At 40.6% G+C, this 19,800-nt stretch overlaps 1 protein-coding gene across 3 annotated transcripts in view; it reads right to left on the minus strand.

Annotated features, from left to right (window-relative positions):
* The window catches only part of KDM3B (lysine demethylase 3B), a 61,914-nt gene that overhangs the window by 21,550 nt on the left and 20,564 nt on the right, over positions 1 to 19,800 (minus strand). For 2 of the 3 annotated variants that reach the window (XR_011048864.1, XM_068409213.1), the window contains exons 3-16: positions 19,015 to 19,128; positions 18,461 to 18,566; positions 16,814 to 16,938; positions 15,644 to 15,712; positions 14,138 to 14,716; positions 13,005 to 13,043; positions 10,336 to 11,581; positions 9,768 to 9,969; positions 8,205 to 8,419; positions 6,982 to 7,134; positions 5,340 to 5,447; positions 4,909 to 5,036; positions 4,002 to 4,281; positions 2,766 to 3,022 (exon numbers count right to left, since the gene is read on the minus strand). Coding sequence is in view for 2 of the 3 variants with exons in the window: in XM_068409213.1 (XP_068265314.1) it covers positions 2,766 to 3,022; positions 4,002 to 4,281; positions 4,909 to 5,036; positions 5,340 to 5,447; positions 6,982 to 7,134; positions 8,205 to 8,419; positions 9,768 to 9,969; positions 10,336 to 11,581; positions 13,005 to 13,043; positions 14,138 to 14,716; positions 15,644 to 15,712; positions 16,814 to 16,938; positions 18,461 to 18,566; positions 19,015 to 19,128 (3,621 nt within the window). In the remaining variant the exon portion in view is untranslated. The remainder of the gene's footprint in view (positions 1 to 2,765; positions 3,023 to 4,001; positions 4,282 to 4,908; positions 5,037 to 5,339; positions 5,448 to 6,981; positions 7,135 to 8,204; positions 8,420 to 9,767; positions 9,970 to 10,335; positions 11,582 to 13,004; positions 13,044 to 14,137; positions 14,717 to 15,643; positions 15,713 to 16,813; positions 16,939 to 18,460; positions 18,567 to 19,014; positions 19,129 to 19,800) is intronic. The other variant, XM_068409214.1, reaches the window with a different exon arrangement.

Genomic DNA, 19,800 nt, shown 5'->3' on the forward strand with positions numbered 1-19,800 from the left:
CCAAAGCATTCTCTTCTCCAGGATGAAGAAAGGCGATGGAACAGCTCATCCTGGATATGATCTCTAAGCATGTGGAGGAAAAGAAGGTTATCAGGAATATTCAACATGGATTCACCAAGGGGAAATCATGCTTGACCAATCTGATGGCCTTCTATGATGGCATCACTGGCTGGGTAGATGAGGGGAGACCAGTGGACGTTGGCTGTCTTGACTTCAGCAAGGCTTTTGACACTGTCTCCCATAACATCCTCATAGGTAAGCTCGGGAAGCGTGGGTTAAATGAGTGGACAGTGAGGTGGATTGAGAACTGGATGAATGGCAGAGCTCAGAGGGTTGTGGTCAGTGGTGCTGAGTCTAGCTGGAGGCCTGTAGCTAGCGGTGATCCCCAGGGGTCTGTACTGGGTCCAGTCCTGTTTAACTTCTTCATCAGTGACCTGGATGAAGGGACAGAATGTACCCTCAGCAAGTTTGCTGATGACACAAAGCTGGGAGGACTGGCCGATACCCCAGAAGGCCGTGCTGCCATTCAGAGAGACCTGGCCAGGCTGGAGAGCTGGGAGGAGAGGGGCCTCATGAAGGCAAGTGTAGGGTCCTGCACCTACGGAGGAATAACCCCATGCACCAGTACAGGTTGGGGGTTGACCTGCTGGAAAGCAGCTCTGCGGAGAAGGACCTGGGAGTCCTGGCGGACAAGTTCCCCATGAGGCAACGCTGTGTCCTTGTGGCCAAGAAGGCCAATGGTATCCTGGGGTGCATGAGGAAGAGTGTGGCCAGCAGGTCGAGGGAGGTTTTCCTCCCCCTCTACACTGCCCTAGTGAGGCCACACCTGGAGTAACTGTGTGCAGTTCTGGGCCCCCCAGTTCAACAAAGACAAGGAACTACTGGAGAGAGTCCAGCGGAGGGGTACAAAGATGATCAGAGGAGTGGAGCATCTCTCATATGAGGAGAGGCTGAGGGAGCTGGGGCTGTTCAGCCTGGAGAAGAGAAGACTGTGAGGGGATCTTATCAATACCTACAGACACCTTAAGGGCAGACGTCAAGAGGATAGGGCCAGACTCTTCTCAGTGGTGCCCAGCGACAGGACAAGGGGCAACGGGCACAAACTGAAACACAGGAAGTTCCATCTGAATGTGAGGAAAAACTTCTTTGAGGGTGCCAGAGCACTGGCACAGGCTGCCCAGGGAGGTTGTGGAGTCTCCTTCTCTGAAGATATTCAAAACCTGCCTGGACATGACCCTGCGCAACCTGCTCTGGGTGAACCTGCTTTAGCAGGGGGGGGCAGACTAGGTGATCTCCAGAGGTCCCTTCCAACCCCAACCAGTCTGTGTGATTCTGTGCGTGATACACCCCTGCTGGTCAGACCTGAGCCTCTACTGCTGCTTGGGATTATATTAGTTTTCTACAGCCTGTCCTATGCAGGTACAACTAGATCATAACATCATCCACATATGATGGTCTTAAAAATGTACCTTTACGCTAATTCTCTAGAGGCCATGAAACATAATATGAAATTTAACTATTACAGTCAGTGCTAACTTCTTCACAACAGAATGTCAATGCTCCAGAAACACCAAGATGATTCTCTCCATGAGCAGCAATCTATTATTCCTCTCAATTTGACCAACACAACTGTTGTTTCTCAGGTATGTTTTGTTCATATACATTCTACATTAAGCATCCAGGCATTCAAGTGGGGGGTTGGATGAGAGTTCCCCACAAGTTCTTTCAAATCTAAATTACTCTGTGAAGACCAGAAATCAAGAAAGTGAAAAAATACATTACACAATAGATCTGATTCAATGTGATGAGAGAATCCATAGAGTTGCAGGCACAGGGATACAAGTTGAGACAGGTCCTCTCAAGCCCTGAAGGAATAACTCCCTTTGAAACAAGTGATCACAATTTCTTTGCCTGTACTCAGTGATGCAAGGGGGCAAGGAGCGGGTAAGTATTATTGGATTCACTTTCCTGTAGCAGCGACATATTTTCCTGTAGAGCCATATAGTTCCCTCTACCAAAAACAAACAACATCAACTATTATTAAAGTTCCATCCTTCCAGCCTGACATGGAGGAAAAAAAATTCTGCTATGTGACAAGCCATTTCATCATCTTCCTCATTCTATCTGCCTAAGTATTCTACCAGAAGAGCTAAGCCTTGATAAATTCCACAGAATCTATCCTTCTCTTAAACTAAATGCTTTCAACCATTTCAAATATCATTAATTTGTTCAGGTTTTTTTTTTAAGGTTATTTCCTCCAAAGTGGATTAAAGAAAAACAAAGTATCCTTACTCCAGAATAAGCATCCAGAAATAGCAACTACTTGTTAAATTCTTAATTTCATACTCTATGTTAAATGCCTTTCAAGTATACATAAGTTTTTTTTTAGGAACTGGTTTGCTCATATGTTTTTGTCTTTTTTCTGTGGTCTGCTCTTGCAATATTTTTAAAGATGTGGAATTTAAAGTGAGCTTTTATAAGGATGCTGCTTATCAATTAAACAATTTAAAGGCTATATTTAACTCACTTTCTTGGTTCTCTTGCAAGGAATAGCTTCTCCACAGTAGTAGTAAACCAAACCACAAACTAACAATTAGCATCAGAATTCTCTACAACGTTGCGGGGTGATGAGTTTTGGTGAGATATTGCATTTGTTTCAACATTTAAGAATAAGATACTATAGAAACATTTAGATGAAAACTGTTAGATCATCATGAAATTCTTCCCTAGAACAGATATCATTGAAGGAATACAAAATTATTTACCGTAGAAGCTGCAGAAAAGACCGGAGGAAAGGGGATTCCTGTGTCTAGTGGGACCTGAGGAAGCTTTCCTGGCCCTGTGTGTAGCAGATCTCTGAGGCTGGAGCCTTCAGCTTTGTTGCTAGATGTCACTGGGCCCAACAAGAGGCTATTAAACAGCTTTGGGGTTAGTGGGGAAACCTTTGTACTGGAGTTGAAGGAATCCAATCCAAAGGGCGAATGGGATTCTTTATTAAGCACTGACCTCAATGATCCTGATTCTGTAAGATAAATATCAACATTGAGGAAAAAAAAAGGCAAAGTTCAAATGAGCACAAAGTTCTCTGGAGTTATTTGCTCTTGCATTAAATAGGATATTGACAGAATCTTGTGGTAAATTATCACTGCAACAGTGAATGATGCACCTCAAAGAGAACTGAAGACATCATGTACTTCAGATAGATTCTACCTTAGTAGGCTGTTAGTTAAGGTTTTGAAGTGTACAGTAGATCTGATCTGAAAGTGTTTAATACATAAGAAATCACAGCTTTGTAATACACTCAATTAAAAAACATTTCATTGACTTTCTGAATTAATGTTGCAATATGAAATATTTCAAATGTTAACTGTAGTCAAAATATTACAGTGGCTAAGCCCTGCAAAACTAGTGAAAGAGTCATGAACATTTAACACTGACATATAAAGTAGTTCCTGCTAGACATATGGACAGGAATAAATCCTGTGTCAGTCATGCTACCTCTGACAACTGGGAGGTATATTCTGTAAACAGTTATTTCATATTGAGAATCACACTCAAACTATTGAGTATTAAAGAATTTCCAAGCTTTCATCTGACCCTCCAAGTAGATTCGACTCTCTCAATTCTTTGGAAATGCACTCTTCACACAAAACAGCTTTATTTACTGCAGCAGGTATAAAGTGACAAAGCTGCATCTGAAATTAACTAGTATTTACATCAGGATACCAGCTGCTTATTACTTAGAAAATAAATACAAGAACTGGCACTAAAATAAACTGGGAGTGACAAGACAGTATTTTTATCTTCAGCTGTATCATCGTATTTCCAGCTTTGTTTATTCCTAAGCCTGTAAAAGAACACTGGTTCTAAGAGGCAAAGAAAGAAAAATGACCGTGTTCTTTTCTGTTTAGGGCTAGGCACTCTCACAAAGAATAGCAATCAAGCAGTAAGTTATCATTTATCTTTTAATTCCAGCCCCAGAGGGCATGTCTTCTGCTCACCTTTTGTTTCTTCTTTTGCTTTTTGCGTTGCTAAATCTGCAAGCCAGTGTAAGGCTGACGATGGAGCTGTTTCTGGACAAAGTGGTCTGTTAGTCTTTATTTCACCAGCGTTATTGGTTGGTAATGTCTCTGTTTTTGCAGATTCTTCTATCCTACTATCAGTTGCTTCAGATTTTGGAACAGTGTCCATTTCTAGTTGCCCCACTCCTGCTGTCCCTGCTCCAGCCGAAAAGGTGCTCTCGTTTCCAGAGACTGATGCACTAGGATTTACAGTTGGAAGCTAAAACAAAAATATAAACAACTGCTAAATGTTGAATGAAGGGAAGAGCTCAACTTGGAGATATTTTAGTTATCCAATGCATCAGGTTTTGTTTGTTGTTTTTGTTTGTTCGTTTGCTCTAAGTGCGCAGCAGAGCTCCTTTATGCTTATGTAGCAACAGAGTACAGGAGCTTCTTCTCTGTGTACATTAGACCTTGCACCGTGGTATGAATTCTTACCACGTCATCTTTTAATACAAGCCCAGGCTTTTCAATTTCTTTTTTACAGGAGGACTTCTTGTGTGAACAGTAACAGAACTGCTCTAGATTCAGCATAACACTCAGGAACCGTAACAAAATAAATGCACATGTTGCAAGCTGCTCATAATAGTTTAAGATAGAGCATCAATATGAATGACTTCCTACCCAACTTCTACATAAGAGTATTAGCCCAAATATCCACTTGGTAAGTAACAGTTGCAGCACACATCCCCAAAAAATGTCCCAGAAGATTTTTGCTAAGCTAAAACACTCAGAATACATATGGAGAAATAAAGTTTGTGTTTCACAATAGATTAAAGGATCTAACGTTTTAATTGATTTTAAAAATTAATGTCAAACAAGGTAATTTCAGCCTCAAATTACATACCTGTGATATTCCATTAGTGACAGCTGGTCTCAATACCGATTTGTTCTGCCGGTTAATACATGGACAATTGGCTTTAATACCCCATTTGCCTCGTGCTGCATGAACCATGTCTCCAATATTGTAAAGAGCTGGAAATAAAGTTAAAATCTGTAATATCACATGTAAAGAAATCTAAAAACAAGGCCTTAACTATAACATATATTCAGAGCGGTGGCAGGTTTTTTAGTATTACTGCTAAGTATCTTCAAGATCACATGCTATAACAAGACACTTGTCTCTGAATAGTGTGGAGCATTGTGCTAACATCAGCTTTGCGATGTCACTGAGAGGCTGTAAAGCCTGGCAAATCCTATAGATTAGTATTTTTCCCACTTGCTTGCTCAGAATTGAGAAAAAATTTGGAATTTTTCCTTTCAGGTTTCAAGCATTACCTGTACCAGGAATGATCTGTGTCGGCATAAGATTCTCTGGTTCGTGAGACTGTCCCTTTGCACACTTCAGCCATGAGAAGACTTCCTCATCACCAATCTCCTCTGTCTCTAGAATGAAGACACAAAAAAAAAGTAAAATTCTGTACAAAAGTCACTAAAACTTTACAATACAGAATGTTTCTGCATCGATATTGTTTCTGTCAATTCTTTACAGTGCAGATTAACGGGGTGATCTCAGAAAGAAACTATAAATACAGACCATTAGAACAGGGTCTACAGCAACTTCTTTGCCTGTATTGGGTTTCCTGGGCAAGGTTTTGGTAGTGGGGGTCTACAGGGGTGGCTTCTGTGAGAGGCTGCTAGAAGCTTCCCCTATGTCCGATAGAGCCAGTGCCAGCTGGCTCCAAGACGGACCCACCGCTGGCCAAGGCCGAGCCAATCAGCGACAGTGGTGAGTGGGGTAGAATATTGAGAAGGATCATCTAAAACTTCATTTCAGGGTCCTGTAGACCTCATATCTGCATAGGTTGTTTCTACAGCACAAAGTTCAGAGGCCTCTTGAGGCAAGTAATTGAGGCCCTTGTTCTGCATTTTGGACCATTCCAAAATTTCAGACTGATTAATAACCCATAATTACAACACTTTTTTCAGGAAGACATAATTGATAAGCAATATATACACACACACACCTCCTCCCACAACTATTTGACATTGTAAAATATCAATCTTTTCAATGCTGACCCTCCTCTGGACACCAGTGAGTAAAAACTTCTCACGTGCCCAGGACATCTCTTCATTTTAAGCTGGCATGGGTAAGGTTATCATATTTATTTCCTTGATGTGAGAATAAAAGAGGTTAAGAGACTACTGCCCTTGAATCATGGACATCTTTATACCACATTCTGTCAGTGATATATTTAGTCCCAAATGCTTTTTACAAACATGTACAGTGCCAGCTACAAGAAACCCTATTCTACTTAGTTTTAACTATTTCCACTGTACCCTGTTTAAGCACATCTTAAAAGATAGTTATGCTCTCTTCTGGTGTATTCTGGCAGTAATTTCATAGGCTTCATTATTGTACTGGGTCTGGCTGGGATGGAGTTAATTTTATTCATAGCAGCTGGTGCGGTGCTGTGTTTTAGACTTGTGACCAAAACAAGGCTGATAACACACTGATGTTTTAGCCATCGCTGAGCAGTGTTTGCACAGGGTCCAGGTCTTCTCTGTTTCTCACTCTGCCCACCCCCGCCAGTGAATAGACTGGGGGGGCACAAGAGGCTGGGACAGAACACCACTAGGCAGATGACCCAAACTAAGCAAAGGGATGCTCCATGCCATACAATGTCACACTCAGCAATAAAAACAGAGAGGAGGGAGTTTAAGGAGGCTGGCCATCTTTCGCTTGGGAAACTGCTCGGCAATGGTCTACCTGTGGGATGCAGCGAGTGGCTGCCTTTGCATCACTTGCTTTGTGAAACAGCAGCATCTAAGACAGTAGTGCCAAAATTCCGAACCTCCAGCCTCCCAAGCTCAAACTAACTCTCCCACAAAACCTTCAGCAACTTCCCAGAAACTATCCCCACCGAAAGCCAGCCAGTTCAAAGGTTACTGGATTTTTTTTTCCCCCCACTGTACTCACCACTACGTGGACGATTCTTCCTGAGCCGGTAACAGTCCAGACAGACCCCAAAACCACACTTGCGACAAACCCAATGAATATTGAAGAGCGTTGTCTCACATACATCACACATTTCCCTCACGCCACGTACTGCTCGCTTCCATGCCACTTTCTCTATAAAGAGAAGGAACATTAGGAATTATTGCTTTGACATTTTGCATTTCTGCCACCTAATTGGAGAATATCACAGTAACATTGATAAAGAAACAATTCACAGAAACATGACTTGAGGGCAGAGTATAGAAACACATACTTTTTACATCCAGAGACACATCCTTTGAGTTGCTAGTCTTGTGACACTATTACAATCCCCATTTCTAAGAGCAGGTAAGGTCAAGTCCCAAAACGCACACACTACAAGGAAATGGAGCATCTTACAGAGCTCTGTAGTAACTGAATTTCAAGAAGTACATATGGAACTTACAGCAAAATTATAAAACTTCTGCTAGTTTTCTGAACAAGTAATGTGAACTTGTAAAACTATAAAGAATGCGTATTTAGTTTTACTAATCGGATGCCTGTCAACTCTTTGGATTCTAAACCAGCACATTCGCTGAGGAAGCGGAAGTTGTCTCCAAATGGCTGCCCTTGAACATTCCAGAAGCTAAAGGGAACAAACAGATAGTCAGAGCGATCCATGTGATAGGCTGAACTGGATACCTTTAGAAAATTTTTTCTAAACCCACTCCCCTTATAGTGGCCATACTGTCAACTAGTTGCTCAGCTGAGTCCTTGCAAGCTGAATGCAGGTGCTGCTCCCTCCCTAGAAAACCCTGAGGGTTTATGTGATGTCCCTGGAGCATAACAAGATAGGAGTATGTAAGAAAAGCTGCTCATTAAAGCATAGCTGGTCAGTGTGATAAGTGTTCTGGATTTATTTCTATTTCCTTAAGAGTGTGGGTCAGCCGATTCCAGCATTTATTTATTGAAAAATAATTTAATGATATCTGGGAAAGTTACCATTAGCTTCCTTGGTAGTTATGTTGCACCAATCCAAAAGAAAAATCCCAAATGCTGGTCCCACAATTACACACACCCCAAAGAAGTGAATACAGCCTTCTCTTTGGAAGAAAAGGAAAAGCATTTTAACAAGAAATTATATTACACTGTCAACTCTGTTCACTGCACTGTACACACATTACACAGAGAAAATGGACAAAAAACACATCAAAAGCCTAGCTTACGATGTGGCTCCACCATCATCATTGCCTCCTTCTCTGACATAACAAGTTGGCAGAACTGGTCCCCAACATTGGCCAGGATATATTTGGAAGTTTCCAGATCGATCCCCTCTGCAGGGGAGGAGGAAGGAATCCATAGGCTCATGGCATCAGGGTCACTCTGTTGTGGGTTCAAGAAACCCTCTACTCGCAGAATACCTTTCCGGGTAAATATCAGCCTGCAGAAAACAGGATGGAGTAATTGAGAAGCCGCTCAATCACCTTTAATTAACTTATAATGCCACCTGTGTCAGAACATAAACCCAGAAAAGGGAAAAAAGGCTTGAGCTAGAGTGCTATACTCTACAGCCAGTACAACTATTATGCAAATCCAAATAACACAGAGAATAAGGTACACAAAGGCAATGTCCGCAAAACCCACTAGAACGAATCCCCAGGTCCCAGTAAGCGTTGGTGGGAAATTCCACATACGGGAAATTGCTAAACCTTGGTAAGTCAAATTTCTCTCTACTATTAATAGAAAGAGATGACAAAATATCAATTTATTTGTGCTGCTGCATGATGCTGCTTGTAAAATTGTGCATGGTTCTCATTCTCTATTTTAACTCAGGAGAAAGTTATTTTCCAACTTTTGGGAAACCAGTATTTCAGTTCTGGTTAGTGCTGCTAGCACTTGGCAACTGTTCTAATAGTTCACGTTACAAGACATGGAAAAATCCTTATCATACCTACTATTCTTGCCACTGCCCTCCACAGAGACGAGTCACAACCGTTTTATCAGTAGCTGTTGACTCTCCTAGTATTTGTGTGGTAAAAGGTATAACAACATAAGTTACAGAACCCTGAACGTCTCCTGCCAATATTAAAGGTAACTTCACTTTCAAGCAAAAACAATCTTGTCTTTAATCTCAACGCTAGATTAATTTTTAACAAGTTCAGGAAGAGAAGCAGCTATAAACCTTTCTGGATGGTGGCACACGCTAAAAATTCACTTCATCCTTTATATGCCAGAAAGTGAACAAACATCTTTTTGGAAAAAGATGCATAGCACTTGCTAGAATAGGCAGTTAGGAAGATGAAGAGAAGCATGACAGGTTAAAGAACTGTAAGATGTGTACACAACACAGAGAGAAAACACAGACGGTGTTCTACTCCTAAAAATCACTTCTGTGCTCAACAAAACCTAGTCAAACATTAGCCTCATGCTGGCAATATTTAGTTACTTGTTGACCAATCTGAAATTTTATCTCTGTTCTGAACCCCATGTGAAAGATGGAGAGAAGAGTTATTACACACAACCTGCTACCCAACAGTAAAATTCTACCGAATAAAGCAAATTCAGTCTCCTGAGGCTGGACCTGGAGGCTCATACAGCTGTATCTTCCAACAGCAGCTCTTCTCACCCCCGTGAGGGAATTCCAGTCAGGTGATGCAGGGAAATGCAAGACACTCAAAATCTTCATTATTGTACCCAAGCACATTATATAAGTAAAACGTAATTACTTTGTGCTTGGACATGGTCCAAGCTCTGCACACAGACTACATACAAAGGAAGAATTTGAGCACCTCCGGAAATGGAAGAAGCGACACGCCACAGTTGAGTCATCCTGCTCTTGCTCCTTAAATTTGCGGTACCGCTCCAGACGGCACTCCCGGCACTTGTGCAGATGTGGAGCTACATTGATGCAAGAGCCATCCTGGAGAAAAGGCTCACCTGATTGCTTCAGCTTCCTCACCTTACTCATATCTTTCAGCACAGACTGGCCAACTGGGTGAGGCAAAGTAGAAGTAAAAATCCATTAGTTAAGTGCAACAGCAGAAGGATACTGGCCCAAATAAACACATTTTCAGAGATCTGTATGCTTATACTCATGCAAAACCAATAAGACTGCTCAAGTCTGCAGCATACCAGACTTTTGTCCTGACAAATATATGCTTAAACGTTTCTCAAAGTGAACGTGTTAATTCATGTATAAGAAGCATTAAGCTTTAGCTTTGTAAATATCCTGTGTGCTGCCTACTCAGCATAAATGAGGTTTACACCTGTGGTTAGTTCACATAGTTCATCACACAAGAGATATCCCAGTATCCCACATCCTTGTGCCTCCAAGACACCCAGCACTCAAGTCATCACCTTTTAGGGGAGCTGTGCGAGGTCGGCCCTTTGGAGCTTGCTTCCCTTTTCCTTTCCCCAGTAGCAATTCAGCATTGCGCTCTGCATTGGGGCCTAGCTTTGCCATCAAGTGGTCTGGGATTCCCTTCATACAAGCTTTGGCCTGCAACTGGTCTTCAGAGTCACTCAAATCTGACAGGTCACTATTGGTACTGGAGTCTGAGTCCTGTTTGGATGTCAAGCTCCGCTCATCTAGAGAGAACCTTTTCACAGCTTCAAAAGGGGCTTTGTTCTCCTGTGGAAACTCTGCCTGTGAAGAGAAAAAGCCAGGTGGATGTCTGCCAAACACATTAGAAAAAGTTTTCAGAAGAGGATTGTCCTGCTGCCCAGGCCCAACAGTTGGTTTTTCTTCTGTTGGGCTGGAGGAAAGTGTAGGCATCTCAATAGGCTGTGTCAGGTTGCTGGTCGGTGAGCTGGAACGGCCATTCCCTACAGTGGAAGGGCTCTGAACACCAGCAGCAACTGTTGAACCAGGAGTACTGGAGACCATCTTTGAGGAGTCAGTTGTTATAAACAAGGTTTTCTTCTTAGCTAGAGAAGAGTCTGTAGAGGTGAGTGATTCCGGCCAACCAGAAGTGGCCTTATGACCCACAGGTGTAGAGGGACTAGAAACCCCTGTCTGAGATGAAGATGCAAAGCCACTGAAAGGACTAAGTTCTGCTTTCTCAGCAAATGCCAGGAAAGGGTTCGAGGGTTCCTCTCTTGATAGCTTTGGGGGCTGTAAAAACAGGTTTTCATGACTATCTGGGGGGCGAGTATTCAACAGATTTCGTGAAAAGGCTGGAGTAAGGGTGGGCATAGATTCCACAGGCAGCTTCCGCTCCACAGAACCGCCAGGCTGGGCTCCCGGTTTAGTGTCCGCTGAAAGAATTTTACCTTTACAGATCCCAGCACTCACACTCTCTGTACACTGCTTGAACGAGTCCCGACTAGAGGCATCTTCATTCAAGCTCTCTGAAATGACTGTGAAGTAGTTACTGGAAGGTAGATTTTGGGACATGCATTGAAAAAACAAGTTCTTGGATAGATCAGAATCTTTCTGAGCCTCTTGTCCAGTACTACAGCCAAAAGGAAATCCAGAAGGCTTGCTCTCTGGAGTCACCACTCCATTTGATTGGTTCCTTCCAGCCCCAAATACTAAGGACTGGGAAGCACTTGGGAGAGAGACTCCAAATCCAGAAGAAGCCAAAAGTGCATTTCGGGAATTCTGAAACAAAATTTAAAAGCATTAGCCTATTAAAGGATTCTTGTTTGATTCAGCAATACTTTGGTTCATCTAATCATACAATTAGCATTCTACTTATCCACCTGTAATAGAAACTTCCAGCAGAATTATTTACAATAAAGAAACTTCTTTAAAGATTCTGCTAGACTAATTTTTCCTACCTACAAGCTATGGAAACTAATGAGCTAACAGTGTCCATTACATTACTAAAGACATATGGAGAAAATGAACACTTAATGTCTCATCATGCTTTAGAAGGAAAGTGAGACACGAGACAAGGTGAACTAATTCACAGAAAAGCAAGTTATTGAAACTGCTGATTGTTTTAATTCAAATAAGCAGAAGGGAACCTTAACTGAAACTGCTTTTCAATAACCTCCCGTTTTTCACCCTCCCCCAAGATAATCCTGACAAGCTTCTCCTATTTAACCAGCACCCTTGAAATAATTAACTTAGTTTGCAAAGTTAATTAAACAAAGCAAGCCCTCTAGCAGTTAGTGAACAAACTGTTCCTGGTCACAGCAAGCCACATCGGCTGACAGGCAGACAGATGCCTATGAAGTGGTGCCTTCCAGGGGATTCCTCCATAGAGGTTAAGCACAAAGGGCTTAATTTTTATGATCTTCAAATACCAGAAAGTTTTCTGACTTGCAGTTTTCTACTAGATTTGTAACTGTGATATTTATTTGCTCTCTTCTCAATTTATACTTATTCAGATTTTCCAATTCTCACAATCCTACTGTAACGGATTATATTCTGCGACTAACTCATTAGTTCTATTCCTTTCCTCTGATTTTCCACTTAGAAATCTTCTCGTGAGGAATACTCATAATTAATACACTTTTATTCCAAGGCCAAGTTAAATACAACCACAGCCTCTGTGCAACACATCTTATTGGTCATTAGTGTCACTGCACACCTACTACACTGCAAACTAATGTTTAGCTTGTTCCTTGTTATCAACCTCCAGCTGTAATAACTTTAATAACATATCCAGTTATTAGAATTTCAGATATTTCTTTTTAGAACCAAAGTAATTTTCATAAACTGAGTTCTAAGAGTTTTAAAAAGCATATGAATATGAATGCAAACCAAGCTTATTAAGTAATCTCAAGGACCAAATCACACTATGATAAAGTGGACAGTCTGAAGCAATAACACATAAGAACTATCTACAACACTTATTGATTTATGTCAGGTTCTCTCCCTCAAGGAAAATACAATTTGAAATGGACTAGTGGTCTACCTGCAAATTCTGAAGCCAAACGATTAATAACGATTTAAAACAAGTCACTTGGGGTTGGGGAGAGGGAGGGAAGGAGAGGTGGTACCAAAATTTCTCAGTACAATTAAAGTTGTTCCTTAATACCACTGACAATACAGATAATTTTGAACATTCACCTACACAATTTGTAGCTGCTCCCAACTCTGAACTTTTTTCTTCCTTTTTTTTTTTTGGGGGGGGGGGGGGGGTGGGGGTGGGGTGAGGGGGGTGGGTTGGGGGGGTAGGAGAGAGAGCAGGTTATATTGTTATACAACAATTTAATTATGTAACACCCCTGTCTTCTACAATTCTATTTCTCCTTTACACCTTACCATCTAGGAATCTTTATCCCGAGGTACACATCTTGCCTTTCCCCCTGTTCCATTAGCTAATACAAAAGACAGGGATGAAAGTAATCCATTTAACATCCTGACAATCACCTTGGACTCTATAACGTACCTCCCATTTTCTTCACTTTTTTATACAGTAGACTACGAGTTTCTTAATTTTTGCTGTACTTACCGAGGTGGAGTTTTGGTTTTGTTTCAATCTTATAAGCCTTCCTTTGATTACTTAAAGAGACTCCTATTTCATTTTTAACAGGGTTTCCCTCCTACTTTCCACTTTTCCCCTTGAAAACAACGACACAACTAAAAGGTCTTCAAATTGCTTCCAGACTGAGCTCTTTACTAAAATTTAGTCTAAAGGTCCCCATCTCAAATGTTTTAATTATTTGTTTTCAGCCCTAGATAGAATATGATGTGACTGGCTCATTTTTCTACTATAGAGATATCACAGCTGTAACAGAAAAGCTGGGCATCTGTAACAGGTCCTCTAAATGTAGCCTCATTGTTTTTCTGGTTTTGAGGCTTTTTTTTTTTTAAGTAAATTAAATGTTCAACTCAGTGCACATTCTCATGCATATTTGTTTATCTAAAGGCAAGAGATATTAAGGAGGTCATCTTCCATATGACAGAACAAAATTAACTGTATTAAGTGCAGTGCTTGAAGTGAATTTAAGGCTGCATTTCTCAGATTCAGGCTGAATAAATGTCAGAGTGCTAAAAAGTTGTCTCATGCAACTCCTCCACCAAATATCTTAATTTTCTTTTGAGTTCTTTCTTAGAACAGATAATAGAAATGTTTACTTTGGAAGGGGAGGGATTCATCAGAGAAAAAGTAGTTTTCTTAATTCCGTGGACACACTTTGTTGCAGAACATCTGTTGCAAACATGTATGTCTTTTTCGAATATGCTGGATCACGAGCTACTCACCTCTCCCTGGGCTTGCGATCGGCCTGTTTTCAGTTTTTCCTGTCCAGTAACAGCTGGCAAACTGGTATCAGAGATTCTCACAGTTGTTGGTGTCAAAGCACTTGTAGTAACTGCAGCTGCAGAAGTCACCGTGCCTTGGCCAACCTGTTCCAGTGATTTTCCTGCCTCTTTACATCCAGATCCAACTAGTAACGCTTGTCCAGCCACAGAGGAAAATGGAGTGAAGGGCAATGGTGTGTCACCACCAACTGGGTCATCTTGGACTACTAGTGTTCGGCCATTCTCTTTGGTGTAAGTGGCAAAGCGAATATTGCGATTAATCTGAGGAATGAATGAAGGCAACGGTTTGGCTCTTGGATCCAGTCCTGTTTCACTACTGGAGCCTCCTTTCCAAGGACCTCTGCTTGCCTCACCTCCATCACTACCATTGCTATCCACCTCACCCCTCTCCTTTAGCTTCTTTGTTGCAGGATCACACCCAGAATCTGAAGCATTTTTCCTCCTCCGTCCATCCTTTCCCTCCAGACTCTCCTTCTTCTTTTTCCCTTTAGATGATTTAGCTGCTTTTAGGTTCCCTCCCTATAACAGATAAAACCATACAATCACTAAACAGAACAATCAGGAATACCTGTTCAAAGAACATTTTTGTGTTAGAATGAAGAATACACTACACTGCTCTTAAGCTTAGGAACATTTCTTTTAATCACAAATTGAGACATCTAAGGATGGACACTATCTGAACACAAAACACAAGCGTAAGTGCAGTTTTGTCTTTTTTGTACTAGGATAGGATCTTCACAATAAGATTTTTAGCTGAGCCACTTGGCTGTAGCACGTACCACATCATGGCAGATTTTGGGAAATGTGCAACATGGCCATACTCCAACATACTTCTTGACAATGTATGAAAACTATTTGCACACTAATTTTTGCTACAAGTCTAATCCCCACAGTTCTTTTGAAGGGCACACTTTCTGTCCACTACCCAAAGCTTAAAATATTTAACCACAGGACATAGCTTGCCCTTTAGCCTAGGGTAAAAACACAGGTTCAAATGTTATCATGGAACCTCTCAACTGAAGCAATGAAATGCCACAAGCATACAAGCCTGCTTCAGGGAAGCCAGAGAGCAATTTTTAGAAATGCCTAAAAAGGTCTGTGAAGAAGCAGAGAGTGATCCCATTAGAAAAAGGCAGTGAGCAGAGACATGCTTTATCAGAGCACTACCTTTCAAAATGGAGCACAACAACCATGTTTATTGAACCCCCCCAAGATCCATGCTGAACTTAGTAAAATAGGCCTAAACGAAAAGAAAATAGATTGTTTTAAGAAAGCTATGACCATCTCTCAAAGTGGTAAAGAAAATTTTCCTCTTCCCATTACATTATCAAAAGCCCACAGTGAACACAGCATCGGTTTTCAGTTGTTTCCATGTTTTAGATGTCTTTTATCTAAATCTTTATGAAGTTTCACACTGTATATAGAAGACCTGAACTGTTGTAGTACCTCGCTTGGAGAAGTGTTATCCATCACCACATGAATCAGTCGAGGATCCACCGACTTTATTTCACCACTCTAATTTTTATGCAATTGATATTGAGGAGGTAGGAGGAAGAGAAGAGGAGGTTAGTCTTTAATTCAGAGTATATAGTATCAACATAAGAGACTTTAAACAGAGTTACTCTGCAGCCCCTCTCCCATTTGCCTTTTCTTTCTGTCCCACTTCCTTAGTAATACTACAGCCTTCCAGTTTACCTTCTACCCTTTTGCTCCTTCTCTATTTCAAAAACTTTCAGGTTTGAATCCTGCCACTGTGTACTTGTATATTTGTTGCACTGAGCATCTCTAGAGGCATTCATTGCATTAAACACAGCTCTTCTTAAATTTGGTTTAGTATTGTTCTAGCCTTCTGCACATTCACTCTGCTAGATGTAGAAAAGACTACTGGAAGAAAGCACATAAATTTATGCTAACTATCCTCATCAGCGTCTCCCCAGAAGGAGCAATGAATATCCAATCTCTGTAACTGTGCTTGGAGGTTACCTTTTTATTTCACAGCAGATAACACAGTAAGCTGGGTGCTTCCTGGCATGTATGTGCTGAAAGCATACACTCCACAATTTCAATGCCTCTCCAAAGTACTATACTTATTTACCCTACATAGTATACTTTTTTCTTGTGCACCAGCAATAGATCTAGTAGTCAGAGCGCAGGGTTACTGAATACGTACACAGGACTTACCAGGCACGTTCAATGCATTCATTCTGCACATGTATTTTACTGCACATGGAAAATGCTATGGGGGTGAGGGGTATGGGACACAGGACAGGACCCAAAAAACCAAGAACAGTACTGCTGCTACAGTAATTTACACACAGCACCACAGACCTGTTCCTAGTCGCTCCTGAAAAAGTAAGCCATTAGGAGCAGGCTGCTGGTAAAACTGAACTACCTATCAGACCACACAGAAGCACATAAGGGCTGTGTATCATCATTTATTGTGGAAAGTCATCATAACAGAAAAAAAATTCTGCAAATTGCAACATAGATAATTACTCCTGTTTTAAAGCAAAAAACAAAGAACGAAAAGCACAAGTTTTGATGAAGCTGTCATTCTCCACAAGATATTGAGGAATGGTATTTTAGGAACACCAAAGCAGTGCTTCATATTTTTACCTCAGTCACAGACACATCCATAAGACGAGTTATTGGGTCTTGATGGCTCACAACACCACAGAGCCAGCTATTTTCATCCTCTGGTTGGTAAACCTTAACTCTTTGGCCTTGGACACTGTAAGGACCTGGAAAAGAAGGACTTTGAGTACATTTTCCAGACAAGCTTTGTGTCATACTAGCTAAGAGTCACACAATAAAAGAGTTCTGTGCACATAACTAGGGCTTAAAGTGTCATCTTTCATGTGGAAAGAAATTAAAACTCTAGGACTTCTGCTGCAAATCCTGCATAAGCCAAGCATTCTATTGTTAAAAGTCAATAAGCCCTCATTGCTGTAACCCAAAACTAGTGTAAAGACAAAATTACAGTTTATAAGGAAAAAAAAAAAGAAAAAAAAAAGAAAAAGATCAAAAGAAACTCACTACTTTGACAAAATCAAGCTAGGTGGGGGCTCCTTGCTAACAACACTCTTTTGCTTTCTAACCTACAGGTCAGTAATTATGAAGCATCAATCCAGTGGATAGTCATAGCATTCTGACTCAGTCCAGATGCATCAAATCCCAGTATAAACTGCAAGCGGTTCAGAATAGAAACATATATTTGTAACTCCGGAAAATTTAATACAATCGCACAAACATCCAACATCTCTAAACCACCCGGTCTTAGTTCTTTGACACGGGTAATGGACCACCTACAGAAATGTTTCCTCTGACCCTGCCCTCACTCTCCACATCAGCATGCAGAGCTTTCCTCCTACCCTAAGTCCAGACAAAAAAAAACCTTAGTTAATATTAGATCATCAAAATCCACATGATCCAACAGCCTGTATCTGATACAACCAGAACTAGACACTTCAGAAGAAGGCTTCAAACTGGACAATTCTGAAGCTACCTGCTCACATAAGTAGTATTGTCCTCATAGCATTTTTATCAATAAACATTTTATTTAACCAAAAGGCACCAAATCCCCATTAAGAATTACATTGTCCTTCAAATGTAATACAGTGGCCTACATCTAGGGTGACCACCTGGCCCACGAACCCAAACTCTGGATAGAAAATCATTTTAGCTCTTGAACTAGAAGACCCCAATCTGACAACAAAAGCTGCCATCAAGCTTAACCCTAATACACAATCTAGACAACAGTCAAGGTATTAACTCTATGCTGAGTAGCTACGGCCACAGCATATTTTCAACTTAAACAATTCATGTATTAATTATCAAAATTTGAATTTAACGTAACAAAAGAAATTTGTAAAATATCAACAGCTACAGAGTAACTTCACTTCTAAATTTCCAGAATTAAAGAGCAGAACCATAGAAGAGGACCAAAATGTCAAAAATTCAAAACTAAAACTTCAAATAAGGGAACTTGTAAATACATAGATGTCATCAATAATATGTCGTACTACTTTAACCACATCTTCAGTGATCATTCCCAGCAGGTATTTCTGGTTGTATCTCAGCAACTGCTTACCTGTATATGTGACAAAATAACACTCCTTTGCAAAGAACTTGCAAAACAACACAGAAAGTTGACCTTCCAAATCAAACAGTAACAGATACTATTACTATTCTCCTTCACAAATCCCAGCACAGTCTAACTGTTCCACAACAAAGTAGCTCTGAGACAGAAAACCACATTCTCACCTCTACTAAATATCTCCTGAAGCTTCTGGTCACTGATCAACGCATTGACAGATTCTCTTAGTGAAGGCTGTTCCTGAAGAATCTGATTTTGACTCTCTGTTCCCATCTGCCAACAACAAACAGTTTTAACATAAAAGTATAGTCTTTTAAGGTAACAGAATCATTAGTTTTTAAAGGACAGCTCTTCTTGGACTGCTCTCAGAGACTGAAAAAACAAAAAAAAGTAAAATTAAGAAAAACATTTCTGAACATGCTTGGAGGAAAAAAAGCACTAGCTATGCAAAAGCTGCTGCAAAACTTAATTGCAATTATCAGCTACACGATGCTCGACAGCTAGCTCTCCAACTGACCAATGTAGAGAAGAACTAGGACTTCTCAAATGCAGATGGAGGTTAGTGTAAGCACTTGGAAAAGCAGGGAAACAAGCGGAAATACATGACAGGGCAGTGAAAGGAGAAAGACAAGAATATGGAAGTGGAACAGAAAAAAAAAATTAATCTGATGATAACAGCACAAAGTTAAATTTGCTCTTTAACTGAACACAGTTCAAATACCTGAAACAAACGTAATCCACTGGCATCAGACAGGAAACGTAAATGTCTGTCCAGAAGAAACTCCACTGGGACCACAGAGCCTAAACCCAGCTTATCTACTAGAGGAGTGAAGGTCTGTGATGAACAACAAAAAACAAAGGTTATAAAAATGACTGAGCACACATACAGAACAATAGTTGTTTTCACATGCTATTTAAGTATCACAAAAATTTAAAAGCTTCATTTCTCAACTTGCACCACCCAGTGCTTGAGTTTTAATGCAAATTACTACTCATTATGTCTAAGCCAATAATTCTTGCAAGTGTGGCATATTACGTTACAGAAAATTGGCTCTGCTTCTTCATTAGAACTTAAAGCAGAACTGAAAACACCTTTTGTGGTATTTGTTTTTTCATAGGTAAGCACCTACTGATGCTCAGGTTAAAAAAAAAGCTCTGGTTAATGGTTCAAACTATGCTACATATTGTGGGTATAGCCTCCTGAAAGGAGCATTTTTACTCCCGTACAGAAGCCAGGTGTAAGTAATTTATCAGCATATCAATAAAGGGGAGCTTTTTTTGCTAGTGTTTTGTGCAAAACTGAGGTTTATAACAGGTGTACTATTGATATTCAAGTTATGGGACAAATGACTAAAAATACCTAGCAGAATCAGAATGATAACCTTACAACATAACTTGCTGATGGAAGAGGAAGTTGACAACCATTGGAGTCTTTGAAACGTGTTATGTGTCTCATGCTTATATGACTTTAAAATAATAAAAATTAGACAGCATGAAAACAAGAGTA

The sequence above is a fragment of the Nyctibius grandis genome, chromosome 10 (assembly GCF_013368605.1).
Source record: "Nyctibius grandis isolate bNycGra1 chromosome 10, bNycGra1.pri, whole genome shotgun sequence".
NCBI classification, from domain to species: Eukaryota; Metazoa; Chordata; class Aves; order Nyctibiiformes; family Nyctibiidae; genus Nyctibius; species Nyctibius grandis.